This window comes from Pelodiscus sinensis, chromosome 1 (genome assembly GCF_052426305.1).
Source record: "Pelodiscus sinensis isolate ZL-2025 chromosome 1, ASM5242630v1, whole genome shotgun sequence".
NCBI classification, from domain to species: domain Eukaryota; kingdom Metazoa; phylum Chordata; order Testudines; family Trionychidae; genus Pelodiscus; species Pelodiscus sinensis.
In genome coordinates this window covers 126,567,755-126,595,610 of record NC_143052.1, presented here as the reverse complement: position 1 = coordinate 126,595,610, position 27,856 = coordinate 126,567,755, and the positions used below count along the sequence as shown (strand labels likewise).

The following is a 27,856-nucleotide window of genomic DNA, read 5'->3' as shown; positions in this document are numbered from 1 at the left end:
AGGTCTCTCTCCCCTCTCCCCGAGGAGAACAAAGAGCTCCATCCGTGACCGAGGACAGCAGAAGAGGAACTGAAAGGGAGTCGGCCGCATGCATGAGGCGCCAACCTGATCGCAGCATGAGGCTCCCTTTGCGCAGGCATGGCCCACTGACAACTGCTAAAAAAGCTCTGCTCCATGGCTTTGGGATGTCCCTATACCTTACGTGGAACACCCACAGGGAAATCACCCCAAGGAGCAAACTGGCATTTTAATTTTTCATTTCTTGTAAAGGATGCTGTAATTTATACCAGATTTAATTTCTTGTAACTTAAAGAATTGAAAATGAGTAGCGAGTGGTTTCAGTAATGACTGGTCATATAACTTCTGTAATTACTTAGGTGTTTACTACTACAGCCATATTGGCTTCTGGATGAGGGTATTAACCTTTTACAATTCTGACCCACGACAGATTATAGGGGCCAGGAAATAAAGTTGTCTGTCTTACCAGAAGCCATGGGTGCCATGCCATTATTACTGCTGCATTCTGTTTTCCTCTGCAAGATGTCCTCTGAATTCAGAAATTTAATATCAGCAGAATTTTCTATTTTGATATCATAAGTAAAAACAAATATGGATCCACTCTCACGCACCTAACACTGCTTAAATTCTATCATCTTTCAATATTTGCTAGAGAGAGAAAAAGTGAAAAATGTGTCTCAAAAGAGGATGTTGCTTCTGTTCTAATACTAAGAAAAAATCTGTATTATGGTTCAACAGTAGCATATTAGTTATTTAAATAGTGCACAAAATCAGATGTTTGTATAAGTTATTAATATTGAATGCAAGGTAATGTATTTCAATGGGGCAATAGCTGTTCTTTTTGCTTTTTGATTAATAACAAGGTCAAACATTAATGGCTGACACGCCAACCATAGAACCAAATAAAGTATCTATTTCTATTGAACACTAGCCTGAGCAAATCCATTAAGAAACAATATTAGTGGGAATAAATGGCTTTTGCAATTACTTAATCATGCTTCTGAAACTACAGGGGTACTCGAATGCCATTAATATGACTCCTAATATACAGTATTGAAAAACAGGATTTTTCCCCCCAATTTAAAATTTGTATTTCTTCTCATAGGGTATGTCTACACTACCACCCTAGTTCGAACTAGGGTGGTTAATGTAGGCAACCGGAGTTGCAAATGAAGCCAGGGATTTGAGGAGTAATGGTAGTTCAGAATAGGAAGCCTAATCCGAACTACCTAGTTCGTGCTGCGTGTAGCCGCAGGCACGGAGTCCGAACTAGCGGACATTTAAAAATGGCGGCGCCCGGCAATATGCAAATGAAGCCCGGGAAATTCAAATCCCGGGCTTCATTTGCAACTTCGGTTGCCTACATTAACCACCCTAGTTCGAACTAGGGTGGTAGTCTAGACATACCCATATGGATTTAAAAGTAGTGAGTTGGGTTTTTTTTTCCACTCTTCTCAGTTACATTGCATTGACAATAAAAAAAAATGAGTAGACAAACTTTAGCTCTTAAGGACTTGATGCTATTCCAATTAAAATCAATGACAAAACTCTCATGGAGCGTAAAGAGAGCCAAAACAGCACATATGTATATATGGGTATTATGCATCTTGTGACAAATAAATCGAACCTGTACAACAAATTAAGTTGGTGAGCAAGAAAATAGAATCCAGGCAGAGCTATTGCAGCAGCAGTGCTGGAACAATTTGTATAGTGGGCATGTTGAGAACCAATGAACCATACTGTAAACCCTGTGTATAATGGAAACTACTTCAGACCAGGGGCTACTTAAGTACCCCCTCTCCCACACTATTCCTAATTCCACCATCTATGGATTGCCATGGCCTCCAGGCCTGTCAGGAGAGAATCACTACAGACACTTAGTTATTTGAGCACTGCTGGTAAAGCAGCTCTCACGTGGCTAGACAGTAATGGATGCTGCAAATCAAGAGCTCATGAGACACCCTATTTACATACTAACCTAAAAATGTGGTGGCCTACAGAGAGTCACCTGATTGAAATATGATTGTAACTGTCAGTCTCATAATTTTTTTTAAAGAGTCCTTTGTAAAAGAATGCTTTTTCCTCTTGGGCTTTTTTTTTATTGGCTGAAACTCTCATAACAAAATAATATCTACCCATGGTAATGCGTTATTAATGCTAATCCACAATGCCCATTATACAGGAAAATATGTACAGGAAAAGTAAGGGATTAGAAAAATCAGTGAAGTTCTCTTCTGATATAACTTTTCAAAACATATACCAGGTACATTCAGAAAGACCAGGAATGAGACAGAGATGCAACTAGCCCTGTAAACATGGCAGGGTAATACTACAATTTTACCACATGAAAATTGTAATAGGATGGTGCCATTACATTGCACATTACTTATAAATAAATCTGGCCTGTCTTTACATCTTGAGTTTCATGCATTCAGCCTGTTCTATAACACCTTATAACAGTTCTCCTGCTGTAACAGCTAACATTTGCTTTTTTAAAAGGTAATTATTGTGCAGTGGCGTGCAAGTTCCTACTTGCATTAACTTCAAATGAAGGAACAGGCTTAATAGCTTCTCCTTCTTTGTTTTGACATTATTTTCCAGTAAGTCGCCCCAGGGAAAAAAATCAAATAATCAGGCATGTTGCTAGTTTTATTCATAAAAGCTTAAATATCTAGCTAAACATTTCTAGTCTTCATGAATGTAGTGCTGCTATTTCATCACATCTGTAAATACAAACTCATGGTAACTACATTTCTGCCACTGAACAAACAAGCTTTCATGCAGTGTACTATGTAACAATACCCTCTGGAGGCAGTGGGTACTGGTCCAGACCATTTGACTGGATATATTATTTTATAATCCTGACCTATGTCCTGAGACTGGGGCCAAGAAATAAAATTCAGTCTCTTACCAATATTCTTGAGTGTAATACCCTTATCGGAACATGCTCCTCTAAATATCTGACATATCCTATATAGGCTGCCTCCAAAATAAAGTAGAAGATTTCAACATGTAAAATCCATAGTAAACATAAGAAACAAAATTACTTAAGGACACTTTCTCCTCCACAAATTAAAAGAGCTCTCATCCTCCCTTTTGAATTCTGGTCCTCGGAGACCTACAACCACTGGTTGTGTGGGGATGGATGTGTGTGACTTGTGGTTTCAGGTAGATAGACTGGCTGTTCACATCAGATGCGGGTGGGTCATAACTGGGGAGAGTAAAAGTAGGAAAATATCAAGGAATTACTTTAGATAAGGGAAGTAATAAGGGGAATCAATGGGTTAAGGGGTCTTGAAAATGAAGGAAATGTTGCTGGGAAGAGGAAGGGAAAGAGAGATTACATGGAAACATGGAAGGGGAAGACAACACAAGTTATCACAATGAAAACAAAAATAAAGTAAGATACACAAGAGATATAGGAAAAGTGAATTAAAGGAAGGGAAAGAATGAATCACAAAAGCAAAGGTGGCACAGTGAAAACAATTTTTCTAAATATCTGCTTAGTAGAAAATTAAATGTCAACATATGTCAAAGATTATTTTTAAAAAAGATAGGAACCTAAAGTTAGACTCCATGTCCTTATTTAGACACCCACCTGATCTTTAGGAGTCCTGAATATCCAATATCCCCTATTAACCTGAATGGGAGAAAGGGTTACTCTGCACTTTCAAAAAATGAGACCCGTGTCTAAGTATGGACTTATTAACCTAATTTTTGTAAATGTTGGCCTACAATAAACATTCATGTTAGCAAAAATAATACAACTCAGGGTGAACTTCATCTCATCTGAGAGATTCTAGCAGTTCCAGACATAGTTCTCATCTTAAAAATGAGAATTCGAGTACAAATAGTCTTCTTCAGCTACCCCTCAATATTAGGATGTCCAGAAAGGGGGTTCATTGGTGGGATTTTAAGTGGCCGTGGAGCCCATTTCGTGCCCTGCAGATTTTCCCACAGAAGTGGCAGGTGTAACTTTGAAAGCAACATAATTATTGGCTGGACTAGTGTCTCATTTCTTGCCTCCTTTGTTTGCTTCCCTGTTTCATGAGCACATCTGTCCTCCTCAAAGTGAGCTGTGGCTTGGTGTATAGCATGGCACTACCATGTTGTGTGCCATGTCAAATCCTTCCAGTTTGTTGGGTAGATGCCTCTCTTTACAAGGTGTACTTTCAGTCTTCCAAGTGCTTTCATTACCTTCCACAAGCCCTTCTTCCCTGATTTAACTGAGAGGAGAGCACTTCCTTCAGGAGGTAAATGTCAGTGCACCACAGACAGCCCAATGGAGTTATTTCATGGCCTGCACTTCTATACTGCTGATGTTGGCTGCAGAGAGAACACTGATGTTAGGATGTTGGTATTCCCAGATGATCCTGAGACTCCTCTTGGGATTGCGCTGCTGGGACCACTCCAGCCAACAGATGTCATCTGTTGGTTACCTAGGTCACACACTCATAGAGAAGGGCGGGGATTACAACTGCCTTGTAAATCAAGATCTTGGTGCCTGTTTGCAGAAGACTTGTCTGAGTAGTCTTCCAAACGATGTGTTGTTACAGTGAATCGTCTATTCAATTTCTCTGTTAGTGTTGGCTGTTTGGGAGAGGTGACTGCCATGCTATGGAAAACGGTCCACATTCTCCAGGTGTAATCCACTATTGGTGGTTTGTGGAGTACAAAAATAATGAATACAGGTGAGGTCTGGTAGAGTACTTTGGTTTTCTCAGTGCTGAGAGAGACATCTTGTCTGCTATAGGCATCTTCAAAGAGATATAGGGTTTTTTTCAAGGAGCAGTTTTGTAGCACTCTTTCTGCAATCCTCACAGCCACACCTAATATGGAGAAACTCATCCTCCTGGGAGATTTCAATGCTAGTGTCAAATGCAAATCTGGAGTGATAGGCAAAAAAGGGGTGGCAAATGTAAACCTCAGGACGATTCTTTTCCTCAGCAAAAGTGTGGAGCATGACCTGCTCATCACGCATACAGTCTTTAGGGAGAGTGCATCCCACCTGGGCTCTGAGAGGGGCTCCTCCCCATCTGCCTCACAGCACTCCTGCTCAGTCTCTCCTGGGGAATCAGCTTTGGCCTGATTGGGTCAGTCCATGCCCACAGTACTGGGCTTTGGCCTTGGGTCAGTCCATGCCCACAGTCACTACGTCTAGGGGGTCGGGGCTTATGGTCAGGCCAAACCAACAGTTAATTGTGCTGAACCCTCACTGTGGATGGGTCATGATAGTCCAGGGGCTCAGGCCAATGACTGGGCCAAGCCAACAGTGTCTAGGTCTCGTCCCAGCCTCAGGGTGTGGCAGAAAGCAAGAGAGTTCAGGAATTAACAGTCATTAGGCACAGGCACAGTTCTGGGAGGGAGGGGAAGGGAATACACAAACAGACAGGTTTCCCAGCACAGGCAGAGAGATCTCTCACATGGACAGTTGGCCTACAATCGTGGAGGGGGTGAGAGACTGCCACCCATAGGTTGGTTGGCAGAGGTGAGACACAAACCCATCTGCTCCATGCAGTCCCAGCCCAGGGTCCTAACAACTGCAGCTCATTCTGCCACTCAGTCAGCAAGGATCCTGACTTACAGGCTCTGGTCCAGCCAGACTAAGGTCAGCACTCCCTGGGCTACTTCCACACTCTCCCTTCAAGCATACCTGGCTCCAATGCAGATTGTCTGGTCACTGGGGGGGCTGGAACCTCTGGCAGGGTGGGCAGTTTTTCCAGGTCATAGTCCATTGGTGGTCTGGGCCAGTCCTCAGCCTTGTTTAGATCCACCTCCACCTCCCAGCTTGGGAGCACAGGGAAGGCATCTGGCTCCTCTGCTGGCTGGGGGCTGACTGGCCTCCCGGACTGGCCTTTTATAGCTCTAGCCCCACCTCCTGATTTCCAGTCAGGTGATATGCTAGAGCCAGGATCTGCCCACCAGAGCTCTGGGAGGGCCTCCTCCCCTGGCCACTCCACCTCACTAGAGAGAGTGACAAATTGAAGACCACCTGAAAACATCCATCATTAAAAATCTGGAACCTCCTTAACTGTGTTATAGTCAGAGTTTAAGATTACATCGATGTCCATGTAACATGAGCCATGAGAGGAACGGATCACTGTTGGACAGATCATCATTAGAAGGTTCCGTCTTGTACCTGCAGCTCCCTCCACTGCACCTCAAACACCCAAAGACTAAGAAAAAGAGATTTAATGTTAAAGCACTTCAGGACTAAGCACACTGTAAGCTGTTGCAACAACACCGGTCTGAGGAGCTCTCTAACTTGTCTGATAATGTCATTGACATTCAAGAGCACTGGGATCAACTTAAAAATACCCTTCACTGTGCATGTCCTAAAACTAGGATATTCCACTGATCAGCACCAAGGATGGTTTGACAAAAAGGTACTCCTAGCATTAATTCAACAGAAAGGAACTGTATTCTGTAACTGGCAAAATGACTCCTCTAACCAATGGAAATGTGAGACTTATCGCCTACTCAAATCTGAAGGCCAATAGAGGCTACATTACATCAATATAAGTGGTGGTGAGACAAGGCCTCTGAAATCCATGGTTTCAAAGATCAGGATAACATGAAAAGCTTTTCTTTTTTAAGTAACAAAATGGTCCAGCCCCTTTACATTCCCTGGATGGCTCCACGTTCAAGGACAACATGGCCATTAAACAACATAGGAAGGAGCACTTTGAGAGCCTATTAAACCACAAAGCCATGGTCTCCGAAGACACCATTGAGTCAATTCCACAACACTTGGCAATGGAACATCTGATAAGGAAATCTAGTGAACCATTACCCAGACCCTCCATCCCCCCTCCTAAAAAGAAGAAAAAGAAAAATCACCTCGCACCAGGTCACAGGGGCATCCTAGCTGATGTTTTTAACGCTGGTAGAACAATGCTTCAGCACAAACTGTGCCAGCCCCTCAACAAAATCTGGACCATTGAAGAAATCCCACTTGACTTAAAGAAGGCCAACATTGTTACAATATTCAGCAAAGGAGACATCTTTTTGCACAGGAAATACAAAGGTATTGGCCTCCTCACCGTCACAGGATCACTTTTATAAGGCTTTAATGTGCAAGTCACTTTATATCACATATCAAGATTGATCTCCTGTTCCAGAGAACATACAATCTAAGAAAGTGACCTAGAAACACTTATTTGGCATGCTGCGTGTGATGGGTGCAATAATGCTCATGAGCACATTTAAAACTATAAACAGTCTCATACTTCATATTCCTAACTTTACATACAAGAATGATACATGCAGCAAAAGAGGGATATACATATCCAACATTACAACTGATACATTACATGAGGTATTTTGTTTATGGCATCTCCAATTTATGCATATTTATACTGATAAACCAATTTTCATAAAGCAACAGGGGTTGTCACACTATGTTTACTACTAACTTCAGAAGGGGCTATTCATAATAGTGATCACTGCATTTGTCAAGAAAGAGTTTGCAGGCTCAAATCCTAAACTAAGATAAGAACAACAATCAGGAGATAAAAACAAGGTGGAAATTCTTATATGCCTCCAAATATATATAGTACTTACAACAGGTGCTGTAAAATAAAGTCCTTGCCAAAATAATTTATATTCAATGGCCCAAGCAGATATAACTTATATATCACTGTTCAATTTAAGAAGAGAAACAGAGAAGGTATTTTCTAGTCAAATTGGAGTTTAGCCTCTCCCTCCTTCCTTCCACTCTGTCTTGCTTAACCCAGTCTTACCAAAAATGACTTGTACACCTGCCTTAGAAAAACACCTTCTGAAAAGTGATTTGTTTGTATGTGTTGGGGAGAGGGGAAGGGAAGGGAAGAGAAGGGAAGAGAAGGGAAAGGTAGGCATCTTTTTGAACACACCACATTGCACTAAAAGCAGGCATGTCTTAAACAAAAAAAAAGCCCACTGGGGAGAGTGCCTCTAAACTTGCTGTCTTCCCACCACCAAAAACTTTTATTGTCTCCAACAAAATAACTTAATATTTTTCTGGCCTCCTCTAAATGTATTGCCCAATTTACTGGAGCCTGCCAGTACACAGAAGCTAAATAGGTCTTACCATGTTTAGGATACTTGGCCTCACATGTATCCACTGAATCATCTAGGTTGGCACCTGAGCAATTGACACTCATAAGCCAAAAAAGGGGGAGTAAAGCATTCTTCCTTCTCAACAACCTTTGTACTTGTCCCTGAAACCGGTTCTTGGTAAAGGCTATTTTTAGTAACTATGGCAACAGACAGGTAGTGTCTGGATTACTGGGTAAAAGTTAAACTCAGAGCAGGAGAGAAAGCAGATCATCTGTCATTTATCAGGTTAGGTGCCCATATGTGCCAATACCCCTATGTGTTCACTAAGTCAACATGCAGCTCTGTAGCCCTTCAACTACACCTATTCAAGTTTTCATTGATTAAATGTGGGATTAACTATACTTTGTTGTGACATTATTTGCTCTAAAGCCACAAACCCTTATCCAGATTTGTTCTCCATCTAACTAGCTGGCCTGGGAGCCCTTGTATATGTATAATTTGTTATTTAATGTTAAGTAAGTGAGTTATTTACACTGACAGCCATGACAGAAGGTTCCTATATAACTAAAAAATATCTGCTTTTTGGAATATGTTAGAAGTAGCTAACCTTAAAGCAATGAACAGTATGAATCCAAATAAAAGCACACTATAAAAGCAGTGTAGTTGGAAATCTCAACAATCTTTTAATCCCCTCTCAATTCTTTATGTTACCTTAACCCTTCAGGAAATCCAGCACCAAAATTAGCCAATTGCAAACAGATGTGTAACATATTTTAAACCCTTGTTGATATCCCTGGTTATTAAGCTAGAATCCCACATAGCACAAAATAAGTAAAACATAAAGGTCAGACAACTAACTGCTTTAGTGCTACTTGATTTACTCAGCTAATGTAACCAGTGCTGTATACTATAAATTTCATTGGGCATGACATCACTTCTATATCCAAATGATACATCTTGGTTTTAGAACTTGTTTCTTTCTCCTTGTAATAGAACTCTATCTTTTTCTTTAAATTCACCCTGTCTGCCAGAAACTGATCTTTCAAATGCATCATCGGTGGATGGCTACTCTTGAATTGGTTCAGGCATGCTCTTTTGAATACAACTGGAGATTTCTCTCCTTCAAGGTTGCACCTCTAACTACTAAGGAGAATATACAACCAATATAAATTACACATTTTTGACACCTGAACCAGAGGAGATAGATGTCCCATGGGATGTATCTGTCCTATGTCCAGTACTAATCAATGTATTCATTAATGATCTGGATAATGGAGTGAAGGAGTATACTTAAAGTAATTGCAGATGACACCAAGCTGTGAAGGCTAGAACTTTGGAGGACAAACATAGAGTTCATGATGACACTAGCAAATTGTACAAATCAAAAAGGTGACATTCAATAAAGACAAATGCAAAGTAGTGAACTTAGGAAGGAAAATTCAGCTACAGAATTACAAAATGGGGAATAACTGGACATTATTACTGCTGAAAAAATCCTCGATCACAAATGGAATGCGTGTCAACAGCATAATGCAGTTCTGAAAAAGAATAATATCAGTCTGGGATGTATTAACAGGAATATCGTATGAAAGACTAGTGAATGATAGGCCCCACTCTATTTGGCATTGGTGAGGCCTCTACTGGAGCACTGTGTCCAGGTCTGGGTGCTACATCTTAGGACAGATGTGGACAAACTGGAGAGAATCCAGAGGAAAGCAACAAAAATTATCAAAGATTTAGAAAACCTAACCTACAAGGAATGGTTAAAAAACTGAGGTCAGAAAAATAACTGATGGAGCACATGGTAATAGTCTTTAAATATGTTGTTGGGTGCTATAAAGACAACACTGATCCACCGTTCTCCATACCCATTGGCTATGTCTACACTGCCCCCGCTTTGCGCAAAAAATATGCAAATGAGGCAAAGCATGGAATATCGCCATGCCTCATTTGCATAATTAATGTAGCTCCACTTTTGCACAAGAGGCTTTTGTGCAAAAAGGAGCCATCTACACAGCTCCTTTTAGCACAAAAAACCCTTCTTGCGCAACAGCAGTTCTTCAGCATTTTTTTCAGGAAGAATGGCTCTTGCGCAAAAGGGATTTTTGCACAAAAAGGAGCCATGTAGACAGCTCCTTTTTGCACAAAAGCCTCTTGTGCAAAAAATAGAGCCTCATACTTATGCAAATGAGGTGCAGCAATATTCCATGCTTTGCCTCATTTGCATATTTTTGTGCCAAACGAGCAGTGTAGACATAGACATTGAGTATACACATGCAACAGTAGATTATATAAAAGTGGCTAGTTTTATGGTATTAGAAATGGTAAAAGAAAAAAGAAAAAAAGAAAGCCCATCAGGCAGGTAGATACTTCCCTTAAACAGAGATATCTCCCATATTTTATTCTGGACCAACTTGTTTTTATCCAGCATTTATCGATTTGTGTGCAGATAAAAAGAATATAAAAAAAATGAAGTTCACATTTAAGATACTTACCCATTTCAAGTGCAAAGGCTATAGAAAAGAATTCTATCTGGCTATGTTTGAAATATAGTCCCAGGCAATATGCCAAACCCTACGCATGGTCTTGGCACATGCAGAGTCACATATTTTTATATTTTGACTTGATAAACACTGCCTAGTCAATATATCCATCTGTCTATGCAAATGAAAATAGCCCCATGCAAACCAGATAGTAGAACATATATATATAAACTCCCATAAATCTGTTTTTCCAAAAATAACATTTGAAGTTTATGAACTCATAATCTTAACAGAAATAACAATGATTATGCATTATCAAGTAAGATGATTGGCTGCCTGAAGGACTCTTGGCAATATACAATACAGGTGTAGCTTTACAGGACGTTACAGCAAGGAAATGTAAGTAAAATATATTGGCATTAGTTAAACAGAAAAATAGCAGTGCCCCTTTCAGTGAAACAAATCACTAAAATTGAATTGCTCTCATCTGTATCATAATTCAGCCTTGACCCTTGAGATCACAAGACTACTACCACAAAATGTATCTATTACAATAAATCTAAAAAAGTGAACAGCTCATGAGCAGGTTGAGCCCCAGGCTAATTACATGGAAACTTTTGGGAATACAGGCAGTCCCCGACTTACGCGGATCTGACTTATGTCGGATCCGTAGTTATGAACGGGGCTTTTCTCGCCCCGGAGGACGTGGGCAGCGGTACTACCCAGACGCACTGCGGTCCTGCCGCCCGCGTCCTCCGGGGCAAGAAAAGCTGCTCCACGTCTCCCTGGTCTTCTGGTGCTAGTGCGCCGCCCCCTCCCCTCCAGCAGACCAGGCTTTTCTCGCGACGCCTGGGGTAGAGCAGCTGGGGCACTGCCCGGTTGGTCCTGCAGCGCTGCTCCTTGGTGCTACTGGACCAACCCGGCAGCACCCCAGCTGCTCTGCCCCAGGAGTCCTGATTCAGCCGCTGCTGGTCAGTTTCAACAGCGGCTGACTTGGGGACACCTGAGGTAGAGCAGCTGGGGTGTTGCCGGGTTGGTCCCCGCAGCGCTGAGGTGCGGCGCTGCGGGGACCTACCCGGCAGTGCCCCAGCTGCTCTGTCCCAGGCGTCCAGATTCAGCCGCTGTTGAAAATGATCAGCGGCTGATTCCAGGAAGCCCAGGGCAGAGCAACTCTGCCTCGGGCTTCCTGTAGTCAGCCGCTGGTCAGTTTCAGCAGCGGCTGAATCTGGACGCCTGTTCCGACTTACATACAGATTCAACTTAAGAACAAACCTACAGTCCCTATCTTGTACGTAACCCAGGGACTGCTTGTATTCTACAAATATTTACACATAATATTCTGATTCAAAGTACCTCCATGACACATGCAGACATAGCTCTGTGTTTCAGATTGTAAAGGCTTTTGCTTTATAGCATAAAACAGTAAATGCAGCAGCCCTTAAATGATCTGTTTTGGATGCATATTTGGATCTGCACCATCCCAGAGATGTTCATCAGCTGTGTTGCATTTTTCAACGCAAAATTCACTAGGAAACTCTAGCTTAACTTTCCATTTTTAAAGTTATGTTTTAGTCAGGCGTATGGAGAAATGTTTTATCCAAAAACTGGAAGTTATACATTTTTATTTCAGTAACAGAAGCTACTTTATAACAATGACGTTTTAAATTGGTTTCAGGCTCTCCCTTATTGACAAAATAAATATTAACATACCATGGATACATTAGGAATCTCAAAATGGAATGAAAAGCCTCCCATTTCCATCAGTTGGAATTCAGCCTGGCCTGTTAGTGACATAAAATTCATACAAAAGTGGTGGCTCTTCAGTGATCTGTGTGGAGTGGATAGTCTCAGTCCTACTCTTACTAGATATCTGTGTAAGACATATACAATCACTGTATTTGGCAACGTCATGGAGTAGTCTAAGAGGAGAGGCCACGGACTCACCAGGCACTGGGACTATCTCTCTGTATTCTGGGTTCTCTTACCTTCTGTGCGCATTAAAAGTTCAGTTTAAAATACTAAACATTCTGTATAGACAAAGGTCAACATTACCTAAATTACAAACGATAAAAGTTGTATTTAAAAAAACCTGTTTTAATCTCTCTTGCCCACAGTTGTACAACTATTAAATATAGTGTACTAATGCTGTTGAGACACTCATATTACCAGAGTGAAATTCATCCCAGCAGTTCAGCGACTGTTCACACCACTTAAGTCCTTGGGCTGGAATTCTCACTGATAGCCAACGGGAATTGGATACTTAACTCAATGAGGCCCCTTTGAATATCCCACCCTTAATGTTGCCTTGCACCGGGGTCCTCTACACTGACTATGCATTTCACTCTCTGCAATTGAGTATGGTTGTCTGAAATCTCTTCCGAGAGAAAAATCATCACTGATTCAAGTTGCAGCTATGGAAATTGTACTTTGTAGCTATGTTCCATTGGCAATAGAAGTGCTCTGATTGCAAGAGCCTGAGAAGACATAAATGTTATTTGTTTCCAGCTGTTCTCATTAAAAGCCTTCACAGCAGTATTCAAAACAAAGAAATATTACTTTTCAAAGAGTATGGGAAAGGCCCTTACACTGTAGGTCAACATTCCCTCTCATTATAAAATATTTATTTGGGAGAGGGGGGGATGCAAGGGATCAAAATGAGCTACAATGATGAGCAGACAAGCTTTGATTGTCAACCACTATTGAGAAGTAATTGTTCAAACCCAGTACAAAGTAATAAAAGTAGTCTGGGTTTTTTGTGTTATTTGTTTAATTATTTGCTGGATTGACAGGTGATAATTTGATTATATATTCGTAGGTTTTAAACTACAGTCCAAACAAATAATAACGTGTCTGGCATGAATGAAAAATATAGGTAAGTGACAAACTTCCCTCACAAAATAAAAACATAAGTCTTAATGCACAGACTATACACTTCCATTGTTATATAATTCTGCTTGCAGCCCTGTAATAAAAGAACATTTGTTAAACGTAATTAAAATCAAGACACTTGCCAAGAAGTACTTGTCAGTTAACAGGTGTAGGTGTCCCAATTATTCTAGGAATATTTTTTTTTTAAGATTTTCAGATGCATTCCATCTATCAACCTACCTACCTATAAAAATCTACCTATTCAAAAAACATAACTATCTCCAGAACATTACAGGGCAGAGCAAAGCATAGGATCCATGGCAGAAGACAGACAGAATACATGCACCTTTGTCGGCCATACTGGTGTATTGTTTTTAAAAAAAATCTTGTACCAAAGCACAACTGGCAGTGTTTAAGATGACTTCATTTAAATTTAATAAAAGAACATATATCATATCAAGCTATTTTAGTGCAACTTAGAGGTTAAATGGAGCTTTTACTTACAAAGGTCACAGAAAGCATGCAATAAGGAAAAAAGCTGGAAAAGGAAAACACAAAGTTCTTGATGTGTAAGTAAAGTCTGTTTGTTCCTATGTATAATGGAGAATTTTTTCAAAATCTATTCTCTTCTAGGGAACCATGACCATTGTAATTGCTGCCACGGTCAAGGAGATCTAGAATGACTTGTTAAATAAGCACTGGAAAGGCTAGTTAGAGCAGATTCAAGAGGGTTTTAACCTGTGCATCAACATTTTTCTAAGTCATAAAATTCTACAGAACAAAATACAGATGACATTCCTTATTCAGGTCTGTTTGACCTCTTTTCCTGCTTTAAACTTCACTACAGCCTTTTCCAGTTTCCTTGTCCTGAGCCCAGATGTACAGCAAATTCCAGACGGAAGAACACTGAATTTGCATAATTAGAATGAGAACTGCATGGCATCATTCTTGCCATTCAAATTATGTACGAAATCAGGATACGGAGTGTTGAAGAGCAAAGAAAAAGCCAATCACAGTAATTTTACTTCCTCACTACTGTTGGATGTATATTTTATTTAATTAGTTAACTTTTATTATTATTTATTGATTTTAGCTAAACCATCCACATTTTTAACACATGGGCTACACAGTGAACACAGGTTCAGTCTCTGGGCCGCATCTGTTAGCAAATTGCTGTTAACAGAAAGCAGATTTATGTAGCTTAGAAGGGAATGTGTTGTGTAGGCTCCCAATGGATTCGAATCCAATAATCAGACTGGGGAGGGGGGCGGGACCACAAATAGCTGCAATGATGGAGTCTGATTCAGTATTAAATCGCCATGGGGTAAGAGAGAAGAGGGATTCCCTTCTCCAATCTTAAATTCCTTTAAAGCCATCTGTACCCTTTGAACCCCCTTTAGGGGAAAAAACTAGTTTGCTGGTGTTCAGAATGTGATTTAAACAGCCACCAAGCATCATCCACCTTAATTTGAAACTTTACTTCAATGCCAGGTAGCAGCAAAACCCGAGCAATGAATCAGAAGTAGAGATAGGAAAGATCGGTTCTCTCCTGCATGAATATTTCCAATACTTCCTGGTTTGGGTCAGGTAGGAAAGAGCCTGTTCTCTCACTATTTCCTGTCAGGAAGGGGCCAATAAAGTTTTTAAAATGTATTTTAAGTCACCCATTCAGGATGTGATACAGGGATTTTTACCAGCATTTTCATTTTATCTGAACTAGGGATGTTAAGGACTAGTTGACTATCCAAAAAGCAAATGCTTATTGGATAGTCAGTTAACTAGTTAACTAGTCAATTCCTCTCCTCCTCTTTCCTGCCTCTATCAGATAGACAGAGCAAACGGGGGGGGGGGAGGAAGAGGAGGTACTTCAAATGGGCAGCTCTACACAGTTGAGCCTGGGAACAGCTGTATGGCGCTGCTGTGCGTGGTGCCAGGGAGCAGCTGGGAACTCCCAGAACCCGGGATCGGCTGGAGAGTCCCCAAATGACCCCAGGTTTCTGGGGAAATGCCACATGGAACTGCAGTCAGCTGGGGAGTCCCAACTGGGAGTTCCCAGCTAATCCCAGGTTCCGCTGAAATGCCACGCAGAGCCTGGGATCAGCTGGAGAGTCCCCAGCTGACCCCAGCTCTGCGTGGCATATCAAATTGCCAGTGAGGCATTGTAGCCAGACAGAACCACCCCCCCGTCACATCCATCTTGCTTGCCCCTCTAAGATGCCTCAGAGCACACAGGGCACAGAGAGCAATAAAATCAGCATAGTCTTTGATGCCTTGACAGAAGGCCCAGATATGCTGGCTCATCATGACCCTGGACAACTGTAAACATAGATAAGAGGGTGATCAAGCCAGTCATCGACCAAGAGGCTGCAGAAACTGCCCTTGGCTAACAATAATATTGATACGATCACACAACCGTCCCGGGAGAGGAACCTCCCGCTGAGTAAAGAATGTCCAGTACTCCCAATTTAGTTATCTCTCTCTTACAAGTGTAAATTACGTTCACAACTCCCTTGTAAGAACTGGCGTCATAAAGACGAACCAGCACAATTTGGCACCTTAGATAAGAACAAGAATACATGACCCCACGGATATAAAGATGGGCCCAGCAGCACACTCACTCACTTTGAGCATCGATCTACCATCTACCTGCTGGTCGGGTTATGTGATTGTCTCCTGAGGTCCACATGGGGACACCCAGCCTCCTATTCATCTTTCCGAGGAACTGAGTGACCGGTCCTGGCCTGACACACTGGAATCGAGAGACACAGAAGGGGGTAAAAATTGTACCTGTATGTGTCCTTTTGCATGCATAGAACTAGAGCCCTTTAAAGATTAAGCTGTCACTTGGTACTGTTATTTTATCTTCCTTTTCCTTTGCAACCATTTTAAGATCTGTATTTGCTAGAAGTTAAGAAGTAGAACAATAGCCACTGTAATCATTTGCTTTATAAGTCTCTTTAATAAACCTGTAACTGTTTAAGCTTTAACCTGACTCCTCCTGTTGCTGTAACAGAACCAGACACAATTAAAAGAACTAGCCAGTCAGGGGGCAGACGCAGTAAGAGCTGGGTATTGGGGTTCTGCCACCTCCACAGGGCAGACCCTCGGGGCACCCGTCAGCCTCCCCTGGCTGACCATTGCAAAGGGACTCTTGTCCTAGCAGTCAAAGACTTGGGTGTAAAACTTTGGGGCACCCGTCAGCTTTCCCGGCTGCCCGCTGCAAAGGGACCCTATCCTAGCAGTTGAAGACTCGGGTGTTTAATAGGGCTCACAGACCACACACACTGCCCCAACCATCAGCTGACAGGCATGGAGCCTGGGGTAAATGGATGACTCTGAGTCCCCTGCTGACCTCAGGCTCCATGCTGCACTGCCGCTTTGAAATGCACCAGAGCCCCCACTGGGGACTCTTATACATTTCAAAACTGGCACCCGTGTGTAGCCCAGACTCAGCGGGACTTCCCGCTGGCCCTGGGCTGCATGTGGAGTTCCGCATTCCTCCTTTGAAATGTACAAGAGCCCCACCAGGGGCTCTCGTACGTTTCAAAGGAGGAATGCAGAAGTGCTTATCAACTAGTTGAGTCGTCAATGGAAATTCCATTTACGACTCAACTAGTAAAATAATCGATAGTTAACATCCCTAATCTGAACCAGCCTACTCCTAATAATGTGTAACAGGCAATATTGAGACCACGATGGGGGGGGAGGAGCTCAAATCTCTCTAAAGTCTCTTCTGCTCACAAATGATTGTATAGAAAATTGTGTAGCAATTTCTCAAGTGGCAAGAGCTCACAGCAACCAGCAAGAGGACACTTCCTCTCCCCACCACCAAAAAAAAATCCTGGATCAGAACACAACAGAGGAAGTCAATGGAAAAATCAGGATTATGAAGAGAGTAGCAGCAAAACTATTTCTTGAAACATCTGGACTTTGTCAACAGAACAAAACTCCAATCTGGCATAAGGCCAGGCCCTGGCAGTGATTCACAATCTCTGCATAGGTGAGAAAAAAAGTCACCATTCATACTTCTCCATTGTTCAGTTGCTTTTGATACTGTTGATTGTAAGTTTTGCTGACCCGTATATATCCTGACAGGAATCAAATTAACTATGCTAAACTGCTTTCACTGGTTTCTTTCCAATAAATCCCAAGATATCACGATGGATAACTAGTCATTATCCTCAAAAACTCTCTTTCATAGAGTCCTTAAAAGGTTAGTCCTGTCACCAGTCTTATTCAACAACTTTTTACATCCCATTTGGGGCAATAATATGACAACATAAGCTAGATGTCAGCAGAACAAAAATAGCATACATCTTATCAACCAAAAAAATCCTGCAGTATCTGAGATATAGCAGTGTTTGGGCAAAACAAAACAAAACCAACCTCCCCACCCCCAAAAAAGCTGGATAAAAAAAATGGAGATTTACTATAAATGGACGTTATTTAAGATGTGTGGTCATTATTTTTATTTTATATGTAAGCATGCATGCCCTCCATGTGCCTGGGGACAGATATTTCTAGCTAGTAGTGTCCAGTGGTCTGTGCCCATGCAGTTGCCCAACTTATGATCTGAACCAAGGGTCTAAGGTGTGGGATAGACCAACACCTCTCCAGTTCCTCTTCTTACTGCAAAACAGAGATTAAAAAAGAAGGGGGGACAGTAGGTAGAGGTACATATAGGAATCGCACATCTTGAAGAACCTTTGGTTACAGTCAAGTAACCTACATTTCTTCTTTGACTGCCCATCCCTATGTGTATTTCACAAGTGGGTAATTGGTAAGCAAAATTCGAACAGGATGTAGGTGCAAGAACACAATTGGTATAATGTATGTTATATTACTGTAACAACTGCTGTATCTGCAGAAAATACCTGGATTAATGTTTGAGGGGGGTAACTGAATTAGTCTGTTGGAAAAACTTAAAAAACATAAAACTATTCATAAAACTTTGTGAATGTACAGACAAGTAGATGCCCTACAGATGTTCAGTATAGATTATTTTCAAAGACATGCTGCTGAGATTGCCTGGCTGTAGTGGACTGGGCTTTCTCTGTAGCAATAAGTAATCTTGTTGATTTTATCCATTTCATTTTTTGCAGCTAAAATGCCAAAGTTCATCTGACATCAAGGGAATGAAGTCTCCTCTACTCATTGCCAGCATGAAGTTTTGGAAAGAATACTGGTAAGTGATTACGTTGATTCATGAAATTTGGAAATACATTTGCAGAAGAATTTCAGGTGAAGCTGAAGGTGAGTCTGCCATGAGGCTCCTAACTTCTTCTAGCAACTAAAAAGATGACCTTCAAGAAGTGGTGGGACATTGAACATGGGGCCAATGGTTCAAAGGTGATTCGGTAATAACGTATAGTAAAAGTGGAAAATGCCATCATGATGTAGGTTTCACTATCACATGACCTTTCAGGAATCTAGCTGTTGTTAGGTGAGTGAAAGTGGAGTAATCTACTACCAAAGCATAGAAAGCACTGATAGATTCCTAGGTGGACACCCAGTGAATTAATGCAAACCCCATGAAATCTTCAGGGATGAGAGAGATCTGCTGATTCTGGGAAATACTGAGTATGTTATGTCCATTTAACCAGAAAGCATTTGTTGGCAGTCTTTCCTAGTTTGAGAATAGACTGACTGGCCTCTAAGCATGAATTTTTTAGGTCTGATAACCATCAAAATACAACAGAATGAGGTGAAGACTTGCCATTCTCATGAGTGACTACATCTGGGAAGGGTCAGATGCTAATAAGAGGACAGGGTGACATTCACAAAAGGCCCAGAAATCAGAACTGTCTCGGACAATTATAATGAACTCACCTCAGTCATAGCAAATCTTGCGGTAGTGTGGAATAGAAGGGAAGGCACTTCTAAGATGCTATGTCCAGGGTAATAAAAGGACATTACCCCTAGCCCAGAGGAAATCCGGAATAATATAAAAACTTCTTGATCATCTGGAATTCAAACTGCTTCCAGGATGGGGTTCCCTATTAGGTGAACATTTCATACACAATTGCATCCTGAACCTCCCACAAGTAGTCTGTGGAGAGGTGCCTGCTGAGATTACTTACAGGTGCACAGTACACTCTGTGGACAGATAGCAGAGAGTTTTATTTGGTTTCCGATGCACCAGCTGCATAAACTGACTAACTCTACACAGAAAGAAAAAGGATTTTGCTCCATCTCATTTATCCAGCATACAGTTGTCATATTATATGACGTCATCTGGATATGGCAGGATGCAAAAAATGGAAGGAATGACCTGTAGTTTGGGCAAAACTTGCATGGTGTTGCTGTCCACATGAACTCCCCTTTGAATGAGAGAGGAGTCTGAAGCAATGGACATGTTGGGACTAGGGAAAGAACCCCATATACACTTGTTCCAGGTTCATCTAACAAACAAGTAAAGTCATGACCTGGGCAGGATTTGTTCACTTAGCATTCATATTGTCTCTGTCTGATGAGAAAATAGATCAGAGCAAGCCTGTAGGTGTCAGAGGTGGAGGGGCCTGGAGAACAGCATTACATAAGTACATATAGGGAAAGTCAGACCTTGGCAGCAGTGATCCCACTCATTTTTTATGTCTGTGTGTGGAATGAATTTTACTACGTGCACCAGTATGGAGATGAAGTGCAACACATCCCCTCCATATTGATGCACATAACAAAATTTATTCTGCACATGGACAATCTGTGGCAGATATGAGGGCTCTGGGGTTCGGCTACAGACTGGGGCCAAAGAGTTTTGTGGCAAGAAGTTGGGGTGGGGATGTGGGGTCCAGGTAGGAATTAGTGTGCAGGTTGGGGTTCAGGATTTGGGTGTGGGGTCTAGGAGGGAGCTAGGGTGGTAGACGGGGGCTCAGAGCTGGTGACTGGGGTGCGGGGTACTTACCATTGTGGGTAGAAACAGGTGGCTCCGTGCTGCTTCATGCTCACCTGGCAGGCACCGCCCACCATAGCACCCATTGGCCAAGGTCTTGTTGGATCTGTCGTTTTGTGTATATAACATATGTTGTGTTAACACTTTTAAAAGCAAGAACTAGGTTTATAGGCATCACAAAAGAAGTATGTTTGAAAGGAGAAACTTGGTCAAGTCAAGACAGATGAAGTCAGGAAGGAAAGACTAAGTATATTGGAACAGATGGAAGAAGGCACAAACAGGAGACCTGGAAAAGGAAACAAAGAGAAACGTCAGTCCTACCACTTGCATTAAGCAAACTGGACAACTGATAAACAGTAGAAAGAGACCAGGTCTGAGAGGTAACAAGAGACTTAATGTCAATCTTCATTGAAGACTGTAAAATACACTTTAGCGAGGTATAGTATATGCGGTTTATGAAGAACAACTAAGCTTCTTAAAGGAGGTCCCACCTAATGATGCTGACTTTTGAATGCAAAAACAAAGTAAAGCCTTGAATATGGTCTTTGATTATTATCTACACATTAAGAGCTGTTCTAATGCCATACTTCTATGCCCATAAAAGGAGAGGTGAGAAAGAAACTGCATTCCAAAATTAATGAACGACAGCTAAACAAACAGACTTCTTCAGAGAAAGGGAGCCACATGCAGGCATCAACTCAGTGGTAGTGGATCTTCTCGCGGCATATCTGAATTTGACTCAGAACACTGAAGTGGAAGATAAAGTTATTTTCAATTTGTTCTATTAGATATAGGGAATTTATTTCAAGTCAAAATGGGGATCGCTATTCTTGGAAAAAAACGCAACCTTTGCACTTGTACACATTTTGCCTGAAGATCTGGAAGCATCTTACAAATATTATTTAAGCATCAGCACACTGTGAAGTAAATATTACATTCCCTTTACATAAAGAGAAAACTGAGATCCGGTGAGGTAAAGTGGCTTGCCTAATATTTCACAGTAAGTCAGTGGAAAAACCAGGAATTCTGAACTCCTTGCTGACATTCTATTGCTCTGACCACTCATGCAAATGCCCTTTCTCAATAGTGAGGTAAAATACAACTGTAACAGAGAGCATTTCAGCTAAACAGGCACAGAAAATGTTCAGCTCTACAGTAGGAATGAGAGCAGATCTATCAGTGAGGGAAAGAGCAAGAAAAACTGAACAGCTGGTGTGACAGACAGTTAATTATCTATTTCCTGCTTTCATCAGTCTGTGTCATGCTGTATCATTTAAATATAGCCATTTCGGAAGAGGCGGCTTTTAGACATCCTGAAAATAGTGAGGAAGGAGAGGGATGCCTTTTACATCCTTGCTATTGTAACTTGTGATGGGGCGTCTTCCCCACAGTGACCCTTTGAGGGGTTAAAACTCAGCCCTGGATGAGGGCTGGAAGGCTAGAGCCATGGAGCAAGCAGCTGCAGCAGATAGCTGCCAATTAGGGCCCAGCTGTGGGCTGTATAAATAAGGGCTCCAAGAGGGAGAAAGGGAGAGACTCACTCTTGCTTAGGGTTGCCAGGTGTCTGGTTTTCACCTGGACAGTCCAGTATTTGTGGGCTCCATCCTGTAAAAAAAAAAACAGGAAATACCGGACATGTGCAAAGTCCGGTATTTCCTATTTCCTTAGGACGGAAGCCTTGCGGGGACCATTTTCCCCTGCTGCGTCTGGTGGGGGCGGGGGATTGAGGAGCATGGCAGAGTCTAGCAAAGGAAGGGAAGGAGGGGGCAGTTGTCAGGCGCCATGCTAGGGGGGGCATCAGGCTGGGGTGGGAGCAGAGCGCATGCTGCTCTGGCCCATGTGAGCAGCAGAGACCGGGAGCTGGCCATGTGATGCCTCCCTCTCTCTATAATATGAGCCGAGGCAGCCAGGCTGGGTGGCAGGAGCAGCCACTTTAAAAGTCAGATTGTTCCTCCATGCCTGCCTCTCCTGGGGGGGGGGGAGAGATTTGATTGGAGTGGGGGCTCCGGATGCTGGGGATGCCCACTGGGGGATGGGGAAGTGCACTGGAATGGGGGGACGCTAGGGGTGTTTGGGTCTGAGGCAGGGGTGAGTGCATGGGGATGGAGAGACTGGGGGGTCTGGCTCAGGGGAGGCGTGGGTGTTTTGGTGGTTAGTGTGTGGTCCTAAACTGGAGGGAGTGGTGCAACTTTTGCTTAACAACTTGTGCCCCCCCCGCTTTTTTTTTTTTTTTTGCTTAACAACATTGATCTCCCCCTTCGCCCCCCAGGAGAATTTTTTTTTCGGCGTAGGGGGTGTTTGGTATTTTTTGTTAAACCATCTGACAACCCTACTCTTGCTCTGACCAGGACTTGGGTCCTAACTGACAAGGAAGCTAGAGGCTTCCTTAAAGCAGATCTGGGGAAGCTCTGGCCAGGCAAGCTCTCAGGCTGCAGGGGCAGAAGCAAGACCTTAGGGTACTAAGGCTGCAGGGAGGCAGCCAGGGTAGGCAAATGCAGCAGGTCCACACCCCTTTGCCAATAATGAGTGGCCATTTCAGACTGCAGTTTGCCCCTGTAGCAGGGGCTAGATGAAGACTGGCAGTGGGTCACTGAGGCAAGGTGGGCATATGGTGATTGGGGGTCTCCAGATGGGGAGGATTCCAGATTATGGGGGCACCATGGTAGGGCAGTACCCAGGTAGGAGGCGCCATGGTCTAGGAGAGACGTGGACCCTGATCTAAGCTATGACTACATTGTCTCTTTTTTGTGGAAGAGGCAATGCAAATGAAGCACTCATTAGCATTTTCTCATGCTTCATTTGCATAATCTCTTCCAACGCTTTTTGTGCAAGAGGTTTTTGCGCAAAAACTAGCAGCGTAGACGGATCCATTTTGTGCAAAAAAAAACCCTTTTGCGCAAGATCCTTATGCCTAAAAAAAGGAGAGTAAGTAACAGTGGGTAAGACAACAGCCAAAAGAGGGTGCTCCAGTACCAAAAAAGCTAATTCCCTGAGTGACCAGCTGGAGGCGCCATTGGCGGTGAGTCCACCTTATTACATAACTAAACAAAATGAGCAAAATGTGTGAGAAATGTAGAATTTAGTAGCAGTTGGAATCTGCTTTGATTTTTCTGCTTTTCTGGAAAACAGCATGAAACCCTTAGTCTAACATATAAAAAGACCAAGGACCCAAAGGCAGTTTGTGTCAAAACCTGTGGAGCTGCAGAACACAACTTTGCTTTTAACTGCAAAATGAAACAGATTATTGGTTTCATAAATCCATAATGTACCTCCATTTCAAAATCCATAAATGTTAATGTTATGCCTTTATATAACAAATATTAAGGTAATGGGTAAGATTTACATGGTTGTCTAACGGCTGTGTAATGACTTACAGCCAGTATTAGCATTTTTGGTTGAACCTGCACGCTACCTTTCTCCCCACACAAAAAGCACTAGTCACTTGTGAACACACCACTGTGCCAAGGACAGACCCTAGAATTTGGGGGGATAGCTAGAGAGGTTACAATCAAATCTCATTGCTTCTGAAAGTGGAGTCCAGCTGATCCTGCTAGAGTCCATTCATAGCTGCCCATGTTTTCAATTTCCCCTCTTGTCCAAATGAGTCGGAATCTGGAGAAGCTAGCAGTTATATACTTAGTTTGGTTACTTTTAATATTGATTAAAATTTTAATATTGATTAATTTTACAAACTAATTCTGATTGTCTAGTCATCATCATAAATGGTAATTAAGTACAAAAGGAAGCTTTGTTATCCCCCTTTTACAGATGCACAAACTAAAGCAAAAAGTTTGTGATGACAAATCAGCAGATCTCCTGGTTACAAAGAAAACCTTGAAAATGTCAACTGAAAAATGGATGCAATATTGTCTTCCTAAACTGGCTATAACAATAACTCTGACAGGTGTCACTATCTTTGTTGCATATCTCATTATTTCAACTCAAAAACTGAAAAGGAAAATAGATATAATTTTACATCAATAGAAACAACTTTATTGATTACATTATATAACTTCAGATTAATTTAATTAAAATGTCCATTTTTAAATTAAAAAGCTGTTCAACAATTTGCAAATTGTAGCCAAATCCCACAATGTAGCCATAGAACTGAAGTCTAGTATGTTGCGCAATACATAAGAATTTAATCATGACCACAGTCCATAACTTAAATAAAATATATTTTATTTTTCCCAAGTAGAATAAATTACATAATTTGTGTTTGTTGTGTGTGTAAAATGTGTACTCAGCAGCTGGCGAGTAGTGGCTTGTCAAAGAAGTGAAACATATGCACACCATAATTATTAATTTTCTCCTTATAAGGAGTAGCTATTGAAGTCTGATTGGGCAGGATCCAGGACATTTGCAAGGAAGTGGAAGTGACCTATGCTATGCTACTCAATTAGTGCCTAAAGAGTAGGTTAAATACTGAACAGCGACAGAAAGATCCATTGAGCTGATGGTAGTCTTCAAACAACTAATTAATTTGGGGGGGTGATGGATGGCACCCTCCCCAAAGGACATGCTGACAGTCTCAGTAAGCTGGGACCCAGTGTGGTCTAGGCTCTCTTCCTAGCCAAGAAAGCCAGGGCTCAGAGTCAAAGAAGATAGCTCAGCATTTCTTCAATACTTCTAGACCTTCATGATGTGCAAATGGGATGAATTCATTGAACAATAGTACTGGATCATGCCTATATCTGCTGTTTGGTTTTGGGTGTTATGATAGTCCATGTTGGTTATGAATATATTTCTTTTGATAAATACAGATGCTAAGAGTTCTTTGCAGAAGAAAGTGCTTGGTTATGAGGCAGAGGTAATCTGGATTCAAAATGATATGTGTGGTCCATTAGGGCATAATCCAGTCATTGCTATGAAGACAAAGAATGGGACTTCTTTATTTCTCCCATGCCAAAGGCATAGGCTTGCAAGAATTCCTTGTGCTGGAGTCTGTTTGTACTTACTCAAATGTTCACCTCTGTTAGTCAAATGTTGTGCTTTTCCTGCCCATAACTTCATGTATCATGGTTTGTTTGAGTACTGTAGTTTTTGGCTACAGTCTATTCTATTTAGTATTCACAATGACTGGTCACCTAAAATAGTGTAATTTTACTCCCCAGTTGTATGCCACACTTTCATTACTAGCAGGAGAAAAATCAAAGATTGCATGATAGAGTTAGACCATTAAAGCATGAACCTTTGCACAAAAATATATATTCTAAAAAGTATTTAAAAAAAACTATTGTTTCATTCCATGAACATTCCTGCAACATAAATCATTTCCAGAAATGTCTGCAGAACATTAATAGAAAGGTCATGAATACCAAAGCAAATTCATAGTTTTCATTTAAAATTATGTTTACTGATAACTGCGTGTAGTGTTTACCAAGTATTAATTAGGAATATCTATTGTAAAGATCATAAACTTTTGAACTCCTTACTGATTGAGACTTCTGGACAGGAGAATATATAATATTTTATTAAGTATATTTCATCTATATGGTTATACATTTCTGTTTGTAACAACCAATCTAAAAAGGATTAAGCAGGATTTGTGATAGTGTTGTAAAGATACAGTTTACAAAAGAAAGAAGATAAAAGGAGGAAATCAATTAATAGAGTAGAGAAAGAGGTAATAATGAACAGGAGTGAGAACAGAAAGAGAAAATGAAAGGAGAAAGAAATGGTAGAAAGAAGTCATAACAATTGAGTTAGTAAATGTAATATATTTATACTCTTATTTTATTGAACTTCCCTGGCAGATACCCTATTTCTCTAAGGTTTATTCTAAGCACTTACATTACTGGAACTCAAGAGTCATAAAGGCATTCAATTCGCTCATTCTCCTGGCTGACATGATGGCAACAATGAAAACCATTTTGAGAGATAAATGATAGAGAACACTTGGCCAAGGGTTCAAAGAATGGTTTCATCAATATGGTCAACATCAAAGTCAGATCCCACAAAGGCACAGGACCTGGGAAATATATATTCGATAAATGTTTCATGGCTCTTTTCTCCAAATAATTAACCAAGAGCAATCTGTCAACAACTGAAGTATGTACATGGATAGGATCACCAAATGAACTTTTAATTTTGATTTAAATAATCCCAAGACTGTAAGTATATTATTTATTCACGAATACCAGGAAATGGATGCAGCTACAGGGAAGTCAGGTTTCCCATTTATCCAAGCCTGAAATCTGATTCACTTTAAATACTAACAGTTTCTGATAGACTGCTTTTAGATTATTATTATTATTATATACTACACAGACATAGAACATGACTAATGAGAGGCAAATTCAAGTCATCATGCTGGCAGGTGAAGAGATTGTAGGTTCAGGTGAAAAATCTTGCCCTCCTGCTGAAACAAGAAGTCTGGAAACAAAGGAACATGCATAAAGACTCCGCTATATAGTTGCAGATGATGTGTAAACCACTACTCATGTGGAATAATGAGAATCGTCCTTGCCCTGACCTGATGTATCTTTCTCACTACTTTTTGGAATAAGTAGAAAGGGGGCAAACTTTTTCCCCAGTGCAGCAGGAAAGTACTTTCAAGAAGAATAGTTTCCTGTGAGAAATTCATGAAGAGGGAAGTGCAATAGAATTGAAGGACAACAATTTTTTTCCATAGAGGTCCCAGAATCCATGACTTCAGCCCCTGGCTACTGTGGGTGGTATGGGGATTCCACATCTGAGCTCCCCATTTTGTCAGGGATATTTTAAGTAAAAGTGAACCAAGGATATTACCAGACCGATATGATCCAGAGATCAACAACTGATCTGAAGGAGTGGAGAATGTGGAATCTCTTGTTACCACAAATGTATCTCCTACCCTACTGAAGCCAGGGATGGAACAGGTCTTTGCTTCAGCACTGCAGCAGTATTGTCAGAATGAGACAAATCCAAAAACTCTGAGGTATGGGAACAGGCACTGCTAACGGCAGCCCTTTTGTCCCTATGCTTCTTGGTCTTCAACCCTGGGGCAGATGGAACCAAAGGTGCTAATGGCCCCAGTCAGCTGTCTGGAAGTGGAAGTCTGAACCAATCCTGGTCCTGCAGCCTCAGGAATTCCATCAGGGTTAAGTATCTGCAGGGTATAAAGTACAGCATTGGTGAGAGTGGCTAAAAGATCTCTCAGCCTCTGTCCTGGAACTGAGGCAGTCAGATGCAACAACATGGCCCTCAGTTCAGACAGGCATTGCCTTGTGAGCATGACTGAGGAAGGTGCAGGAATCAGATCCAGCACTGACGGGGTTTGCAGCTTCTTGACACCAGTAAAAGCCCCAGGAAATAGGATGACCTCTTAGACCATGAAGCTGAGGACTGATCAGATCCAGAGGGTCTAGGTTCCCTAGGAAGGAAGAGCTGCAAACCAGTCTCCTTGTCCTTCTGGGCTCTGGAAGTGATGGTCCAACAACAAACTGAACATCCAGAAGGTGAGTGTCTTTCTCCCAGGTACTTGAGGCACTGCATGTGGTCATCCAATTCTAGGAAGACAGCCTGGCAGGAAGCATACCTTTTGAATCCCAGCTTCTTCAATTCTCTCATAACCTGG

General features: G+C 41.6%; 1 protein-coding gene across 30 annotated transcripts in view; it reads right to left on the bottom strand.

The window, feature by feature from the left end:
• Positions 1 to 27,856, bottom strand: part of LOC149525630 (uncharacterized) — a 484,863-nt gene that overhangs the window by 345,774 nt on the left and 111,233 nt on the right. For 2 of the 30 annotated variants that reach the window (XM_089770380.1, XM_089770385.1), the window contains 2 exons: positions 27,818 to 27,852; positions 26,541 to 27,388 (listed from right to left, as the gene is read on the bottom strand). The exons of 27 other annotated variants lie outside the window; for them this stretch is intronic. In XM_089770380.1, coding sequence (XP_089626506.1) covers positions 27,257 to 27,388; positions 27,818 to 27,852 — 167 coding nt within the window. In that variant the 3' untranslated portion in view covers positions 26,541 to 27,256. Of the gene's footprint in view, positions 1 to 26,540; positions 27,853 to 27,856 lie in introns of those variants that run through there. One more of the 30 variants, XR_016347250.1, reaches the window with a different exon arrangement.